The 17367-nt window shown below is 43.0% G+C and overlaps 1 protein-coding gene across 1 annotated transcript in view; it reads right to left on the bottom strand.

Moving 5' to 3' along the window:
• The window catches only part of ADAMTS3 (ADAM metallopeptidase with thrombospondin type 1 motif 3), a 62152-nt gene extending 56214 nt beyond the window's left edge, over positions 1–5938 (bottom strand). The window contains exons 1-5 of the mRNA XM_031063659.1: positions 5913–5938; positions 5200–5314; positions 4167–4207; positions 2480–2533; positions 1481–1541 (exon numbers count right to left, since the gene is read on the bottom strand). Coding sequence (XP_030919519.1) covers positions 1481–1541; positions 2480–2533; positions 4167–4207; positions 5200–5314; positions 5913–5938 — 297 coding nt within the window. The remainder of the gene's footprint in view (positions 1–1480; positions 1542–2479; positions 2534–4166; positions 4208–5199; positions 5315–5912) is intronic.
• Between the last annotated feature and the right edge of the window lie 11429 nt (positions 5939–17367).

The following is a 17367-nucleotide window of genomic DNA, read 5'->3' as shown; positions in this document are numbered from 1 at the left end:
TCGCACCGACACACAGATCCTATCGCTGCGCTCCCGCTGCATCGTCGGCGCTCCCCGCCCTTGCTCCCTGGGCCTGAAATCCACCGAGAAACAACTTTCCTGTCCGTCCGTCCGTCCGTCCGTCCGTCCATCCATCCATCCATCCATCCATCCATCCCACCATCACTGCCTGCATCACACCCTGGCAGGGACTCCCAGAACAGCTCCCCAGCCCAGGACCACATCCTCAAGCTCCCATATAAACCCAAGGCAGACTGCAACAGCTACAGTCTTAAAATCCCAGAATGGTTTAGGTTGGAAGAGACCTCAAAGCTCATCTCATTCCAACCCCCTGCCATGGGGGCCATTGGACTGGGCTGCTTCAAGCCCCCTCCAACCTGGCCTTGAACACTTCCAGGGATGGGGCAGGCACAGCTTCCCTGGGGAGCCTGTGCCAGGGCCCCAGCATTCTCATGGTAAAAAGCTTCTTCCCTATATTTAGCCTAAACTGACACTCATTCAGTTTAAAACCATCACTCCATGTCCCGTCCCAACAGTTCCCAATGGTCCCACTAGACTGGAGTCTGACCACAAAGCCATTTCTCTCCCCACCAGCTGGGAACTCAGCACACAACACAAAAGGAAATGGTGCCTGGCCTGGGCAGAACCCAAAATCCACTTGCACAGCACCTTCCACAGACAGAAATCTGCACTAAGCACACTCTGTACACCTTCATTGCCCCAGAAGATGCCACGCAGTTGAAGCTGTGTATAACCAGTTGGTAACAGACCCCAAGGGGGAAGAAACTTTCCAGGAGGCAGAGATCAACCACTCCCACGTCCTTGAACACCAGCAGTGTTCAACTGAGCCTGAATTTTTTCAGGGTCAGAATTAGCCAGTGTTACAAACCTCTGGATCCTAAAATCCAATTAAAACCCATTGTATTGTACCTTGTGCATTACCACTCCTGTGAAATATCACAACCCATCACTATCAGTTTCTGCTGGCCCCATATAGCACAAACATATGATCTACTGCTGCTAAATGTTCTCAGAATACATGTGACAGCTTAACTAGAATTTTTAAGTTGACCTCCCTGCCAGAAATCATCATATCAACATGAAAAAGAAAATACTGGTTCTACTAAATCCAAATTGTGTCACAGCGACATTAAAGAGGAGGAGAGCTTCGGCCTTGATTTTCAGGAGATATCATGAATATTCCAACCACAGCAGCTCTGCTGTTTCAGAGGACATGGGTCTTGAACTGCATGATTTTCCCTCACAAAGCAAAAAAATAAAAGGAATTTTCCCGAGAGATTGGGAATGCATCTGTTATTACAAGTGTACAGTGATTTCTGCACCTAAAACATGAAGCAGCCTGTCACATTCAGCACCAGCAGCTGCACAGAGCCACTTCTGGGAAAGCCCAGAATCGGAAAGGCTCAGGTACTATAAAGTGCCAGGTCCATAATTCTAAATAAAAAAGTATTTCACTTACCATGCAGCTATTCTCCATTTTACTTCCCTCGTGGATGTTCACCAGGGGACGTCCAGCTTTACTGCACATGGTTCAGACACTGAACACAGGCTCCTTGTCTGTAATGTCACACACCTGTGTGCTGGGTGCTGCAAACCACCTGATTGCTGTGGGGTGAACGATGAACGTGCACAGTCCTGGTGTTTGTTCAGGGTAATTACAGGGGCACTTTAGGGAATCATAGAATCAGACTGGTTTGGGTTGGAACAGACCTTAAACTTCTTCTACTTCCAACCCCCTGTCATGGGCATGGACACCTTCCACAGGCATAGGGATACAAAGTCCTGGCCTCTAGTAAAGCTGTTTCTATGCTCTTAAAAACATTATTGCAAGTGTTAAGTCCGTGACCTCCTAAATTATTAAGCTGTGCCAAACTGACTTAAAAAGTTCCTAAATGTCAGAGAAACCAGGATACACAACAGACAGAGTTGGGGGCCAGGGCAGATACTCTGTTTTGTCATCTACCAAAGCCTTGACAGAATTGTAAGAAAGCAGAAATAAAGTGTTAAAATTAGATGCCCCATTATTTCCAGTAAGAAACCACATCAAGTGCCACTCCTGTAACACACGTAAATCAAGGCAGGATTTGAGAGTTCAATTTAAGACATTTCTCATCTCCAGCAGCCCAGTTTGGCACACTATTACCAGAGAAATCATAGATTTTTGTGTGTATTTCTAGTCTGTTACACATACATATGCATATATGTATTTACATATGTGTATACATATATAGAGCTGTTAAAAATCTGTCAGGCATTTGCAATTCTAAAATCCCTCAGATGGGCTTTCTGCATCTGTGCAACCTTGGCTGATGCACGAGACTGACAGCCACAAATATTTCATGAACCCAGACTGGGGCCTGAAGCAAAGAGGCACTGAGCTCTGTCTGGAAGGCTTTGCACAGGGCCAGGGGGGAGGATTTGGCAGGGATGATACTCAGGGGAGTAAACATGGTGTTACCTGATCTGGAACATAGTTTCCGTGAGGTCCCACAGCCTCTCGCAGCAGAGGTGTCTGCAACAAAACAATTTCAAAGTCAAGCTTAATTGGAGCAAGAATTCAAAGGATTTGAATTTAAAGGATATTGCCTCTGTGGAACCACAGGAAGTTAGTGATCAGGAGTTCTTGCAATGCTATTTAATCCAAGCTTCAAATATTCATTTTTTGGGACAAGCCCCTTGTAAACTCAACTATAACATCTAGCAGGAATATTTATAGTGTAACTGAACTACAACACCTAGGAATAACAGCTATCATCCAGACAAATCCCAGTCTTCACTGGTCCTGTCCACACACATGTTTTAATGCCCAGTTTTGCAGTGACATTTCCTGATACTTAGGAATCATTACACTTTATTTTCTGAGTTTCTGATCTACATATGTATTTGATGACCTTTCTTAATCAGAGCTAGTTTGGAAGGCATCAGTTCTGTTCTTTCTGCTGAAATATGGCTTTGGTGTCAAAACCTGACTCCTTTGAATGATTGAGATCTCGTGCCTCAGGCTCTCCTCCATGGAGCCTGCCTGGGTGGAAATACAACACAAGGATGGAGTCCCCTGAGAGGGAGGTGACTGGAGACCCAGATCCTGCTCTGTGACACACCAGAGCATGTGACCATGACCTTCTCAGGTTTCCAGCCTTACTAACAGGAAGAATTTACAAGATCCAAATTTTATGTTCTGAAGTATCGCCACTGCAATGCAGAAACCCACCTCCTGCAGCTGCCCCGGCCACAGCTCCAGCCGTGCATCCCAAAGTCCCAAAGTCTTTTTGGCTGCCATACCACCACTCAGATTTGAGCCTTGTTTGCCACCCAGTGACTTGCCAATTGATTTCCAAACCTGCACTGAAAGCTTTTCTTGGCATGACCTGTGTAAGGAGAAGATCCCAGTACCAAGGTGTCAGACAAAGATTGCCAGACTGTACATGAAACCTAAGCACTCCATAAAAGACAATGCCTCTCATTTCTCCTTCATGGTGCATTAAAACTGGGAATATTAAACTGCACAACCATATTTAATTGTTTTAAAGCCACTATGAATCTAGCAGGTTGTTAAATGAAGAAATATAGCACACCTATTATTTTTAACAAAGCAGAGTAAGATTTATGGCCAAGATTTAACCATAAGACACAGGAAATTGGAGAGAAAAATGTGAGATGTAAAATTATAGTTGAAAAACACATTGTGAAAAATCAAAATTAAAAGAAGCAGTGTTTGTGATTTTTGTATAATTAACACATGCCATAAAATTCTTCCTGCTCTGAGGTGATGAGCTTTAAAACAATGTGTGCCAAATAAAATGCAATTAAACCCACTCTGAATCCTCAATAAAATGATAACCCTGTTCCATGTCTAGGTTAACAGTTGGATTTGATGATTCAAAGGTCTTTTCAAACCTAAACAATTCTGGGATTCTATGTTAATTTCCAGCTGGCTTCACCAGCTCAGCACTATTCCTTTGTAACTTAAAAAGTGCTTTGGTTTTAGTCACATTCTTAGAGAAGTTTTTGGGGAGGGGGATGACTGAAGAGAAAGAAAGGGAATATATTTTCAGTGGTTGCTTTTTTGTCATTGATTCACACAAAACACATTTCCATACGGAGGGAGGGAGGGAAGGAGTTTGCACACTTCAGCACTCCCTTACCTCTCAATTGCAATGAAAATCAACTTGCTTGGCATGATTCCCTAAAGCCAGAAAAGGCAAGAGCTGCACCACAGAAATGAAAAATGAAAAGTAAAAATCATAATATCCTGTTGAAAATCAGTTCCCCAAGCAAGTCAATGGGAATGGCTGATTCAGCTCCAACTCACAGCTCCTTACTCCAAGGAGCTCCCATGTTACCTGATTACCCCACAAAACACTCCAAATCCATCCTGTCAGGAGCTTTTGTCACTTCTATTTCCTTGAATTTCTTCCAGCAGGTCATTCCACGACACAAGAACAAGCACAGCAGTGGATGGCTGCCAGCAGTGCCTTTGGCCTGCATTTCAATAAGCACTGCAGCTGGATCCCAAGGGATAACACTGCTCCTGGAAGCTGCCAGCTGCTCCCAGGGCACACTGAGCAGGACCAGGGGAAGGGGCAGACTGCATCCAGCCTAACCATAACCCTGCACATCACATTTTATTGTATCAGTGTCTATGAAGAGAAGAGACAAACACTTGATGCCACTGTCTTTCCCCTGCAAAGGATGCCAGGACAGAGACCCCTGGCTCTCTTAGCCCTCCTGAAAATCCTGGCCAGGAGCTGTGTACACAGATCCTTCCAATTCACACACTTCCTGAGAAAGTGTCCAGGCAGTCAAGAATTACACTTTGCCTTCAATTTGCTGGGACACTTCCAAATCACTTCCATTTCCAGAAGGAATTAAAACAGGTGCTTTGTCTCTGCAAAGCAGCTTAAGCTCAAGTCCTGATACCACTTGCTGCTCTCCCATGGGGTCATGGTCATTAAATATTTAAGCCAAAACAACAGTAAGTTGAGAGGAGAGAGTGGCAAGTTTAGCAGACAAACCCCTGCCTCCCTGGAGCCCCCTTCTCCACTCCCTCCTGAGGGGGCTCCAGCTGCTTTAAGGGCTCAGCAGAACCACGAGGCACAATCCCAAATACTGTTTAAAAACCAGGAGCTTAAATGAAAATGAGAACTGAGCTTCTGACCTTACCTAGGGTCATCTCACCACGTCACAGCCGGGGTTATTTCCAGGGCAGCATGTGAGAGCTTTCACTGCAGCAGCTTCAATAGGACTTTGCCTGTGGATTAATGGATGACTTTGGCTTCTCTTTCTTACCAGCCTTTACAATTCAGGAGAACACACAGAGGATTTCTTCTGCAGCAGCTGAGTAAAAAGACAAAAGTGAGCTAACCTCCTGACCTGCAAAATAACCTCATGGAGAAATCCATTCAACAGAGCAGCTTGCTATTCCTGGGAAAAGGAAAAGCAGAGGAAACAATACCTTGGATGCTGCTTAAGAGGGAAAACAACCACAGCAATATTTTTGCTCAACCCCTAGGCAATTTTTAAGAAAAGCAGAAGCAGCAGGGACTTCCAGTGCTATGCACCAAAGAAGGAGGAAAAGGGAGACCTTGTGCAGATGGAACATGCACGTGTTTGGCTTCAAGTGTATAAATGTCCATAGAAATCCCAGTGGAGTTAAAGGAGGCTGCTCTGAGAGCTCCAGTTCCAGGGTGTGACACTGCCCTGGCATCATCCAGGGCTGAGCTATGGCACAGGGGCTCCAGCTCCAGAAACCCCTGGGACAGCACAGCATGGCCAAACCTCCTGATCTGCATTTAAAAAAGGACTACAACACTATATATGGTATTGTTTTAGGATTTCATTTACACTCCAGCCTGTTTGCAACAAATCGCAGGATAATACTTGAAATTCACCTCAAGTCTGTGGTGTAGACACACATAGGTAAGCATGCACACGAAACCATGTGGGGAAGTACGTATGAATATATTTTTCTTTGTTGTTTCCTGCTTCTTTTCTGTTGGTTAGTCAAGGTCATCAGTGTTTATGACCTCAAACACAGCAGACAAGCATACATACATACCATGTGGTTATAAAGAAGCATGATTAAAATCCATTTTAAAAGCTAAGCACTGAATTTCAAAGGTGAAGACAGTATCTATTGAAATTTCTCACTTTAATGGGGGTGATCTATGTCCTAGCTCCTCCCTCTTTTGGGGGTTTTACACTGCACTTCTCCTTTTGTATGATAACTATATGGAGAAATACTTTAAAAATACAGTTATTTATCAATTTTTGTGGTTTGCATACCTTTATCCAGACTGGAATATTCAGGATCAATGGTCCCTGGCTCCAGGAGGTGCCATACAGCTGCCCCAGCAACACAACATTTCACTTTGAAAACAATTAAAAACTGCAAAGCATCTGATGACTAAGAAACACTCAGGTTTCCTTCTGTCCAATATAGTTTCTGATAGGACACCAACTGTCAAGACCATCATAATTAAGGCATTTCAATCTCTCCTCTTTTCATTTCATTTCCCAAATGAAATCATGGCACTTTTTGCAAAGTCTAACCAGTAATACCGTTTTTCCCTTGATGCCAAAGCCTCGTACCTCGTTCCTAGGCTTGACCTGCATTTCTTCCCAGCAGCTTCATTTAAACTCAGTTTTAATTCAGAGAGCTACCACAACAGCTAGAAGCAAGAGACTTGCAGTTTTAAATTGTCTGGTCTCAGCAGTCTCTTCTCTTCTCACATTCTTATTTCTCCACCCTGCAGGGAAAAGCAGGAGAGAAGAATGGGAAGAAAGGCAAGTGCCCAAGTAGTAATGGAGCTTGATCCTTGCAGGTTCCTATCACTTGCTTGTGAGCCCACCCTGGGACTTCTCCTTGTAAAAAGGCTTTTCCTTGTGCCTCAACTTGTGTGCAAAGTCACACATTTGTAGGGGCTCTGATACCTGTGTGAATTTAATTGATTGGGCAGAGTTCAGCCAATGAACTCAGCAGTTATGGAGGAACAACCACGAGCCCAGGGGCCCCAGTATTCTGCTGCTTTCAGTGACTTGAAGTAATCATCACCTACGTGTAATTAAAGCATAGTCCTTACCTGCATTTCTTAACTGTTCCAGCTTTAATTTGGAATCTTGGCTCTCCCATGGTCTTTCTGCCTCCCACTTGGTGCAGCTGGTTTTGACTTCAGGACAAGGTACAGGACGAGGTACAAAACTCAAGTGTAGTATTCAGCCTCAAATGAGAAGTGCATCATCTGAGGCAATTCAAGCCAAATTTAAAATATCAGTAACTGCTATTACCTGTTTGCTTCACTCCCTGCCAGCATCCTTCACCTGATTATCCCATGTCAGAGCCTGAGGAAGGGTCCTATGTCCTTCAGTGAAATATCCAAATAATTAGAATTTGTAACCTTGGATTCTTATTAGCAAAGAACTGCATTTTAGAGAAAAAATATCAACTTTCATTTCAAACGAAGAAAGGACTTAGCCTATCACTATTCAATGTAAAGTAAAATGCTCTCATTTAATGATTCTCCTAGAGTGCCATGTAGCATGGAACTTTTTCTAGTCTCCTTATTTACTACTTGCTGCTTTGTGGAAGAGACACTTGATATCAAAGTCTTTTCACAGGCTTCATTCTACACACAACAGAAACTTGAATTCAGCACAGGAGAAAGAGGGAACTCAAACCTGGGCAAAAAGAGTGGCAGCTTACAGCTTGTAGGTTCCACATCCAAACCAGGAACACTGTAATTCAGCTCTGGGACAGGGCTGATCCCTCTCCCTTCCTGCTTACACTTGGGTCTTGTTTCTCGCAGTGTAACAGCGGCAGAGTGGACTTTGCTGAAGGGAATTGTCCAGCCTCAGCTGCTGGAGCAGGTGCAGGTGAGCAAACCAGGGCAGTGCAAAAAAACCCAGAGGTGATGGAAAAAAGGAGCAAGAAGATAAGGAGTATCAGGTAAGGGGAGGAGAGGAGAGAACAGGTAAGTGTGTCACTTCACCTGGCAGGAGGTGAGGCTAGGTGCTCACTCAGCCAGGAAAAGGAAGAGAAGTTCTTTTTGCCACTTCTGAGTGCTAGGCACTGCTTCCTGGTGTGTCCCTTCACTCCACAGCAGAGCAGAGATCTTACCTGGAAAGACTACAGCAGCAGGTGATGTAAAACCTCCTTGTGGGTACCAAATAGCAAATCAAGTGCCTTTCAGTCATCCTCAGACCCACAGCAAACTAGGAAGTTCCCCGTGAAGGATGAAGCCATCCTTCAGTCCCACAGAACATGGTGTTTGTGGTTGCCCTACAAGAAATACAGGAGCAGACTTTCCATTTTCCTTAATAAAAACAAATTACTTCCCAAACTTGAATTTGGGAATTAAAATTCCTCACAATTGCTCACACATTACAACTTGATTATTTAAATCTTCTTCTTCACACCTTCCAGGGAAAGCTGAAAAAACAATCACATAGAACACTAAAACTCAACTGAAATCTCAGCACCTTTTGGTCATTCTCAGGAATTTTTAGCTTGCTTTGGGCTGGCAACAGGCAAATGTTCTGGTAACACCACTTTTATCGTCTGCAGTAGATTAACTCCTTGTCCTTTGCAGGTTTCACTGAATCTATCACCTTACAGACAAATGTAATAAAAAGCTCAGAATTGTATCTATTTTTCTTTACAGCTCCGTAAAGGTCTGTACTACACATGATTTAAGCAGCAAAACCACTCATCAGCTCAGGTCACTGAAAAGGTTTTTAAGTGCTGGACCAAGTTTATAGGAAAGCTTTCCTATGCTGCAGTCTGGCTGCAACTCCTGAGTTCAGGAATGGCATGTGGGGATGATTTCAAGCTACCTTTCTCCATTGCCTGTGCCAGCAGTGAGCCGTCTCCTCTGATAAGGGGCAGAGTGGAAAGAAATCAGTAACTCCTTAAAATCACCCCAGTGGGAGCTGCCAGAGGTCAGGAATCCCAGCCCTGCTGCTACTGAAGCCCTTCATTTACTGTCCAGTGTTGTATGTGTGAAGTGATTGAGTGGTTGCTCTGTTCTGCCTGCTGGGTCACTTTTCTATATTTATCACATCACTGTATAAAACACCACAGTGTACCTCAAGGATGGGAGGCTCCACATAAAATTAAACCCTACCTTAAATCTTCCTGAAAAAGCAGCCCACTCCCCAGTTCTGAAAAGAGAACTGCTTTTCCTCTCTCTGCTCAAAAATTCCAGGAGGAAAAGACATCTCAAAGGCTCAAAGAGAGCTCTGAGGACACGAAAGAAAGGGAAACTGGCATTGAAAATATCCTGAAACATTCTGTGCTGACAATCACATTGTACAATAAAATATTTGTCCTTTTTTTTGCCCAAAATATCCTCTAAAATAGCTGGAGGATAAGAGGTGCCTTTATACTGAGTCGCTGGAAGGAAAAGTGGGTCCTCTTGGTGGGTGCAGCCCAAGGACCATTGCAGGCAATGGAGGCTGTGAACTGCCTGGGCTTTGATTTGCTCCTCTGATGGTCCTAAGTGCTGACAGCACAGGATGCTTTATTCCCATTTTTATTTATGCTATAATATCACTCCCAGCCTTTCTTCTCTGCATTTCTTTCATCCCAGCTTCCACTGATGTGCCCCATCTGTGCTGGTCTGTGCTGGGACTGCCCATCCTGCCTGAGTCAACAGCACAACACTGCTCTTCCCCAGGCTCCTTTTCCAAACACAAACATATTGAGATTCATCCCACTCTATCTATTCCAAAGTACTCACATTTTTATACAGTGATGCAGATAAAGGAGAGAGGCTTAGTATAAACTGCTGTAGTCCCTTAGAAGCCATGGGGTGACTACCAGGCACCAAGGGGTTGGAACATCCAAGAGATAAGAGGTTTTTTAGCCTAAAATACAGACTAAAATAAAGGATATGGCTGTAGCAAGAAGAAACAGAAGGAAGAGGCACTGAGTGAAAAGTAGGAAACAAGAGTCTTCAGACAGTTAAAAAACACAGAGACCAAGCTAATGCCTCTGGAAAATGTTCTACTGGTCTGTGAAAATCCTTATCAAAGGACCCTTGGTCTTCTTGGTCTGACTGATAAGCTAAGCAACCTTTCACTTCTTGTTTAAAAGAATCTCAATTTAAAGTAAGCTCCTTTCCTGCCAAGGAACATACTTTTAGGTTCCTTGGCAGGAAAGGCTGCCCACTTTTACACAATACCACTGAAACGTCCTTATTTTGCATGGGGGAAGCCTTTTTTCCCTTTAAGACATTCCAATTAACCTCTTTCCATACTGCTGCCAACATTAAATCTAAAGTTAGGGGGGAAAGGTCACTCTCTCACTTCCCAGATTTATCTGAGAATCAAGGGAGTCAAGATCTGTCACTACAGGCTGTATCCTGAGGCTCTTCCTCTTTACAACTGCTACCAGTTATTAGAAAACAACATACAGGCTACTAAGATCTCCTGAAAATGGATTAAATTGACATAAATGATGGAAAATCACAAATAACTGTGGTTTTTTTGCTAATTTACTATAGAGAGAAGACTTTTTAAATTACTTTTTTTGGTGTGTGTACATATGTGCTTCCTTAATGTGTTTTTGCTGTCCAACTCTAATAAAATTTGGTGATTAGGTAGAGATCTCCAAGATGCAGTTTCCTTGTTAAGAATTTGTTCCTGCAAATTATGCAGTCTAAGCACTAGGTTAAGGAGAAGACTATCCAAGTGGCCTAAAAGAGAAGTTGCAACATCAGCCTCAGAGGGGGGAAAAAAAAAAGCCTTCAAAATATGTCAAGGAAATACCCAAATTACTTCTTCCCTTCTATAATTTAAGTCCTTACATTTTATTGAAGCAATGTCATCACATGTACAGGAATGGTTCCTAAGTGAAAAATACAGAGATTTTGTTTTGACTGCACAGGTACATGTTGAATAATGATTCTGAATTAAATGCCAAAAGTGCTCAGTGTGATGTAGCTAGACCAGATTATCCCTAAAATGCTTGTCAGAACATTTCCTTAAGTCCTGTGCTACAGTAGAACACTTAAGCACATGAAGAACCAGAAATATCTATAGTTCCATACAAGTGCTCCTATTTTTTTAGCTTCTCGGGTGCTTCACAGGGAGATCTGTGTGCACATCATTTGAATTCAAAGTGTAAATAAGCAGAAAATGGGAAAAAATTAATGATTTAACTGTTAACCATTTTTAAAGACACTGCCTTAAAGATACAAAGGGTTTGATATCAAACAAAACAAACAGAACTCAAGGTTTGTGCCCAGCATCTGAGACATGCCAGATCTGAAAGTAGAGAGCTAGACCTGCAAACAACACTGACAAACCCAGGATTCACAAGGTTATACAGGTGCTTCAGGACTAAACTACCTGCACTGAAAAGAAAAATGCCCATCAAAGTCTTACTGATTTTATACCCTGTCCTAAGGATTTCCTAATTAATCTGGGGCTCCAAATGGATCAGCTCTTTTTTAATAAGGTGTTGGATATTTCTTCAGATCCTTTTTTGAGTTTTAATATTGGTGAAATTATTTCATAGAATTGAATCTAAGTTTAGGGTTACAACCAAGAAAGAAGGAGCAGAAAGAAAAATGAAATCTCAGCCTGCATGTCCAGAAGTGACACATTTTAATATTCTACTGCCTAAAGTTCTGAGAAAGGGTACAGCTACCTTCCCAGAAAATTAGTTTTCATCATGTAAGAGCAAAGCTGGCTTGCTCTTGCTGTACCAGTACAATATACTTTGCCCTTTCAAATAGGATACTCAGGGTTGGGTGAAGTCTGAGCCTTGAAAAAGGTTCTACCACAAGAAATTTTGTCCTAAGACTGTCACTTGAAAATCCTTACTTGAAAACACTGGTTTTTGTGCAGTGGCTAATGGCTGCGGCTGAAGGAGTCTTGGTAGGCCTGATTTTGGAAGATGAAACTTTACAGTTTCCCATTTAAATGGACACAGAAAGATACTGGGCTGGTACTGTCTTTAAAATAAATAAACACAGAAATCAGAATCTGACTTTATTATCCAATAGTCTCCACTTCTCACCAAAAAAGATTTCAAATGGGGAGGTGATGCAGCTGTTTCTGCCCTTTGGAGCCATACAGACACTCAATTATCAGGGCACATACAGCCATAGATAGGCTGGAACACTGCCAATAAAGCAGTGGTGGTGGCTGGAATTAGTTTGGAATTGGATAGGATAGTTGTCTACAGCTGGAAGAAGCAAACAGAAGAAACAGCAATATCTTGTCAAAGCGTTAAGCATCTTGGACCTCAGGTTATTTATTTCAGTGAAGGAGGCAAAACCCTTGCAGTCAGAGGCCTGGCTCCCTCCTCAGTGCTGCAGTCCCAAATCAGGAACTCCCTCTCCCCCTGCTCCTCCCTCACCTTCTTCCTGCTTGGCAGAGCAGCCCAAGGGCTCCAAGGATGACCTGCTGACCTGCTTCCCACAGCATAGACTGGGAAACCACAAAGTGTCTGGATGCATGAGTAAGACACTGAGATTCTTACCTGCTGCCTTGTTCCTGTCTCTGGCAGCCACCACAGAGCCATTCCTTTGGAATTCACCAGCCCAGGAGTGTTCCTGCCATGGTGGGAACCAATGCTTGGCAGCACTTCTGTGCCTCTTGACTCACACGATGCTTTTGGCTCATTTTCTATCATTTCCTTCAGCTACAGAGGACAGAAGCAAATTGTTAAAGAGCAAAAACAGCTGTAAAAAACGCCACTCGGCGATGTAAGCCATGAAATCTGTGTTCTAGGAAGAGGAAACATGCATGTTTCCAGACTCGTAAAAGCTGCAGCACATGCAACACGAGAGAGAAAAATAACTCATGTTCATCAGAAATCTACTTTGACAGCTCAAAGATACTTGGACTGACATTTAACTGTAAGTGAAGAAGGTGATAGGGGATTCTTCATCCTGCAAGCCCAGCTGATGACTCTGTGCAAGGGTCTGTATGAAAAGACAAGAGACAACTGCAAATTTTTCAGGGGAAATATTCAAAAAGAAAGAAAATGTAATTGGAAGTGCACAGGATTTCAGTTTCATCCAATGCTGGGCCAGTTGCATAACAGCCCAAGTCTCACTCCACATCTCTTTGGTTTTCCAGTTCCTGTTTCTTTTTTTTTTGAAGAGAACAGTCATTGGAAGTTCACATGCACAGGCAGCCGAATAAAAGCGAATGACATCCAGGTCAAGTTACACTTCCAGAAACACACAGGCAGCTCATGGCTCTGCAGCTTCTGCCAGTGGCTTGGCAGCGTGGGTCTGTCACCAGCACAAGCAGCACTGGGTGACATCTCACATTTATGTAGCACCACACCATCCAAAGGTAAGTGACTCCCAAAGGGATCTAAAAAACTCCAGAGTGAGGGGACTTCTGATGCATCCTTGTTCTTTCTGACATCAGAGCTCTGACTGCTAGCAGGGATGAGGGGAACAATGACATAGGGGACATCACTGGACAGGAAAACAGTTTCTTGCCAACTGAAATGACTGGAGGAAAATCTTTTAAATCTTGCACATACTTCAGAAGAATAATTTGTTTTAGGAAGTGGCCTTCAAATAAAACATGGACTTACACACACTGAACTCATCCAGCATTCCAGGCAGCTCCCTTGGGGCATCTTTGAGGTGCTGGGAATGACGTGGACTTGCATTTGCCAAGGCCCTTTGTAATCCCTTCCCAGTTTCATCTGTTATCATCCCACCCTGCTCTCCTGGCCATCCTGTTGTCACCTGGCCATCTGTTTTCACAGTGAATAGGATGAAGCCCCTATGCAGGGTGACCAAAGAGCTCCACACACAGAAGACACTGCTTCTAAACTCTCCAGATGCTCTGCCTGCTCACCCTAACAAATCCAGATGTGGCTCTCAGAGATGAGCCTTGCTGTGCACAGCAGTTCTCTGGTACTGTTTTAGCTGTGCTTTACTGTGTGGAACTGGGAAGAGATCACTCTGAGGAATGCAATTTAAATGAAGACTCTGCATTTTAAGTGGATGTTTCTGTTTGGAAAGCAAAGCTTCAGGAAACAAGGCAAGGCACAGAATGGAGAAGAACTTCTCAGAGGGCTGCATCGATTAGACTGCAGGAAGGAGCAGCACATCTGAGAACAGCCAAAACAGAGTCAATGGGAAACCTCTGAGCTGTTTGACATTGTGGTCCTGGAGCCAGAGATAAACCTGAGGGCTGGGAATGCATCATCCAAACTCTGATCCCAGCTAGATATAATGATTTGAACAATGCAGATTGGAAGATTTAATCTCAGATAGCTTTGCATAGATGGGGATTCATGGTTCATTACATATTCATAATGAGAGGGCTTTGCCTTCTCAAAGGCACAATAATTATCAGCTTCAGGCAGCTTTTGCATTGAGAAATGCTATTTAACTCACCTGACAGCTGCTGCAGTCATTCACAAAAAGACATTATTACATTTATCTGCACCTTTGCTCCCCCCTGTACATCACTTCATTCAGTCCCTTCCAGAGACACCCATTTTTAGGACAGCATTTCCAGCATGACAAAGAATTGAAGAAACTTCTCCATTAACTTTTTATGGTTTAAGAAATAAATAACCTCTGTATAAAACAGCCTTGACAGAAAACGCAACAAACTTATTTTTCTAGAAATGTCAGACCCAGAGGGAAAAAAAATTTACTATAATTATTATAGCTATTGGGCATGAACAATATTGTTTACTAGTAAAAACTGCACAGCAAAAGGAACCTAACTGCATAAAAGGTCTTCTACCTGATCCCAGGTCCAGACACAACATCTGGCTAATGCACAGAAAGCTTTATGTAGCTACAAGTGCTGTTTTCTTCAGGAAGGACTGAGTACCCAGATCGCCTCAGCTGGCATGGGTGCAATTCAAGAGAAAACCTGGATTCACTTATGCCTTAGGAAGAGCTGGATGCTCCCTGAAGACTCCAGCAACTAAGAGGTGAAAATGACTCCTGAGATGAGCACTTTGCAAGTGGCCACCCAGGAGAAAAAACAAAGCAGCAGCAAGAAAGAGTGCTATTCTGCACAGAATGAGCAAATCAAGAAGTAAAACACACCTTCCTAATTTTGGAAATAAGAAATGAGGTTTCCATGTTAATCCAGAACTGAAAAATTGCTCTATCCAGCAATCCTACATGGAAAGCCATTTGAACTTGCAAGCAGGTGCCTGGTTTCAAAAGCATTAGTCACCTTTGCAGCTTTCTATGCAGCTCTTTATGGCTCTCAGGATCACAGTCACTCTGGATGCCATCAGCACGTGCACTACGTAAACCAGCACAATGCAGAGGGGCAAAAATCCACTTCATTTTGTGAGGAAGGAGGTGCCAGAAGACTTGCACATATGGCCAGGGTTCTGGTGCATGGGGAATCAGCTCCAGGGCACCCCTCCAGCCCAGATGAGCCCTGCCAGTAACACATCACCACTCCAAACTGCTTATCAGTGTCAGAAAATGGAAAAAGAACTGGAGACAAAGCTTATGTACCACACTGTAACAGTACCTTCTCATTTTGAGGGGAACCAACAGCAAGGAGCACCTGAGAACAGCAGCGTGCAGCAAGATGAAGAAAGGGACTGGTTTGATTTACAGCTGTATAACTTATGGCCACATCTGGCAACACAAGGCCAGGGAATTTCATGGGGAAGGAAATGCCACTTGATGCTTTCACAATTAAAGCAGACAATGCAGAGATAGTTTACACAAAGTAACTATTTTTTCTTGGGAACATTCACCTAAAACCTTGGGCCAGGAACAGCGGGGAGAACACGTTCAAAATGACAGTTCTGATTGCTTTGGACATTCATTTCCTTGTTCTCCATCCTCCTGAATGGCTCACTCAGAGACTAAGGTATGAACCTTAATTCCCATTGCTCACCTGTAGGAAATTAGTACAGGAAGAAAGCAAGTCTTTTCTGTCAGAAATGATAATGAGAATTTTTATCTATCTAAAGATATCTTACACACGCTAAGCAACGCCAAAACAGTTTCTGCTGTTAGTTAAGCATTTTGTTTAAATTATATTCTGAATATACAACTTGCAGAGACAGCACTTGGCTGCTCTCTGTCCTGGTTACAAGGCAAGGGAAGCCAGACAGACATGGGTCCTTAAATTCTGGCAGGTTTTGGGAGAATTCCAGATCCACTGAAGCAGTTTGAGCTGCTAGGACAGAATTCATGCTTCTCATTAGGATAATTCACTCTAATAGTCCTCCAAAGGCTTTCCATTTTTGGCAACGTTCTTTTAATGAGAGTCAAGTTGGAGCTGTATATCTTACATTGTAAAATATTTAAAATAAATACCCCATAAAGAAATCATGGTGATCTTCAGAAAAAAAATGAGTTAAAACAACCAGCTGCAAAAGCTGTACTAATACAATAAAAAAAAAAGGCAGAACTTCAGATGAGGGAGAAATGTTGTCCTAAGGAAGGTTCCTTTTGCATCCTGGCAAAGTATCATCCATGTCAGCTGGATGCTCCTCCTGGGATGAGACAGAGCTGTGCTGAAATGATATAGCTGTGGATTTCACTCTGGATGTATCAAGGATGATTACTCACTCTGAGATCTACACAGACAATCCGTGCCACTGCTCTCACACAGAAGATCTCATCAGCCTGAGGGAAGCAAGGGAAAGCTGCAAGTTTCAAAGCTGAAACTACAGCACTAAAAATCACTCCAGTGTTAACACCTGAATTTTCCTACTTCCCTAGGAAGGGAGTGTAAAAACAGAGTGGGAAACAGAGAAAGGGAAACAGAAATAGCAAAGCAGAGACTGAAATATGAAAAAGGCCGAGATACTCACTTAGAAGTTAAGACCCTGAATACAAAATGAAAATAAAAAGTCGATAGAAAAACAAAATAAGGAGAGAGGCAGCTGGTATTTCACAAAGTTCTCCCAGTAAAATTACATAAAAGGGAATATATTCAAATGTCTGAGCAGCCCCTAGAGCTGGGATTTCCATAACTCTGACTTCATTTCCCCTAAGCAAAGGTATTATCTCAGCAACTCCACACCAAAATAAAACAGAGATGGCAGAAACAATTTAAGTGCTCCTGTACCATGATGAAGACTCTGAAATATGAGATACTTCTCTCAGAGTCTACTTGCAATATCAGACTACTGCAAGGTTGGACTATAACTGGCCATAGCGGACTTTCCTCACTCTCATTAAAATGGAAAAGGTTTGCTTGCTCTTAGAGATACATTAAGTTGTGTTTAGCTGCCACTTACCCAGAGTAAATAGAATATTTAATGCAAAATCCATACCTCATGCAGACACACAGATAGATCAACCTGATGGTTTCAGTGCAGCAAACTCCAGTAAGTTCTGGATACTCCTGGATGTTTTTCAAATCCCCTGA

Source organism: Geospiza fortis, unplaced genomic scaffold (assembly GCF_000277835.1).
Source record: "Geospiza fortis unplaced genomic scaffold, GeoFor_1.0 scaffold909, whole genome shotgun sequence".
NCBI classification, from domain to species: Eukaryota; Metazoa; Chordata; class Aves; order Passeriformes; family Thraupidae; genus Geospiza; species Geospiza fortis.
Note: the sequence above shows the minus strand (reverse complement) of the source record. Positions and strands in the feature narration are given on the sequence as shown.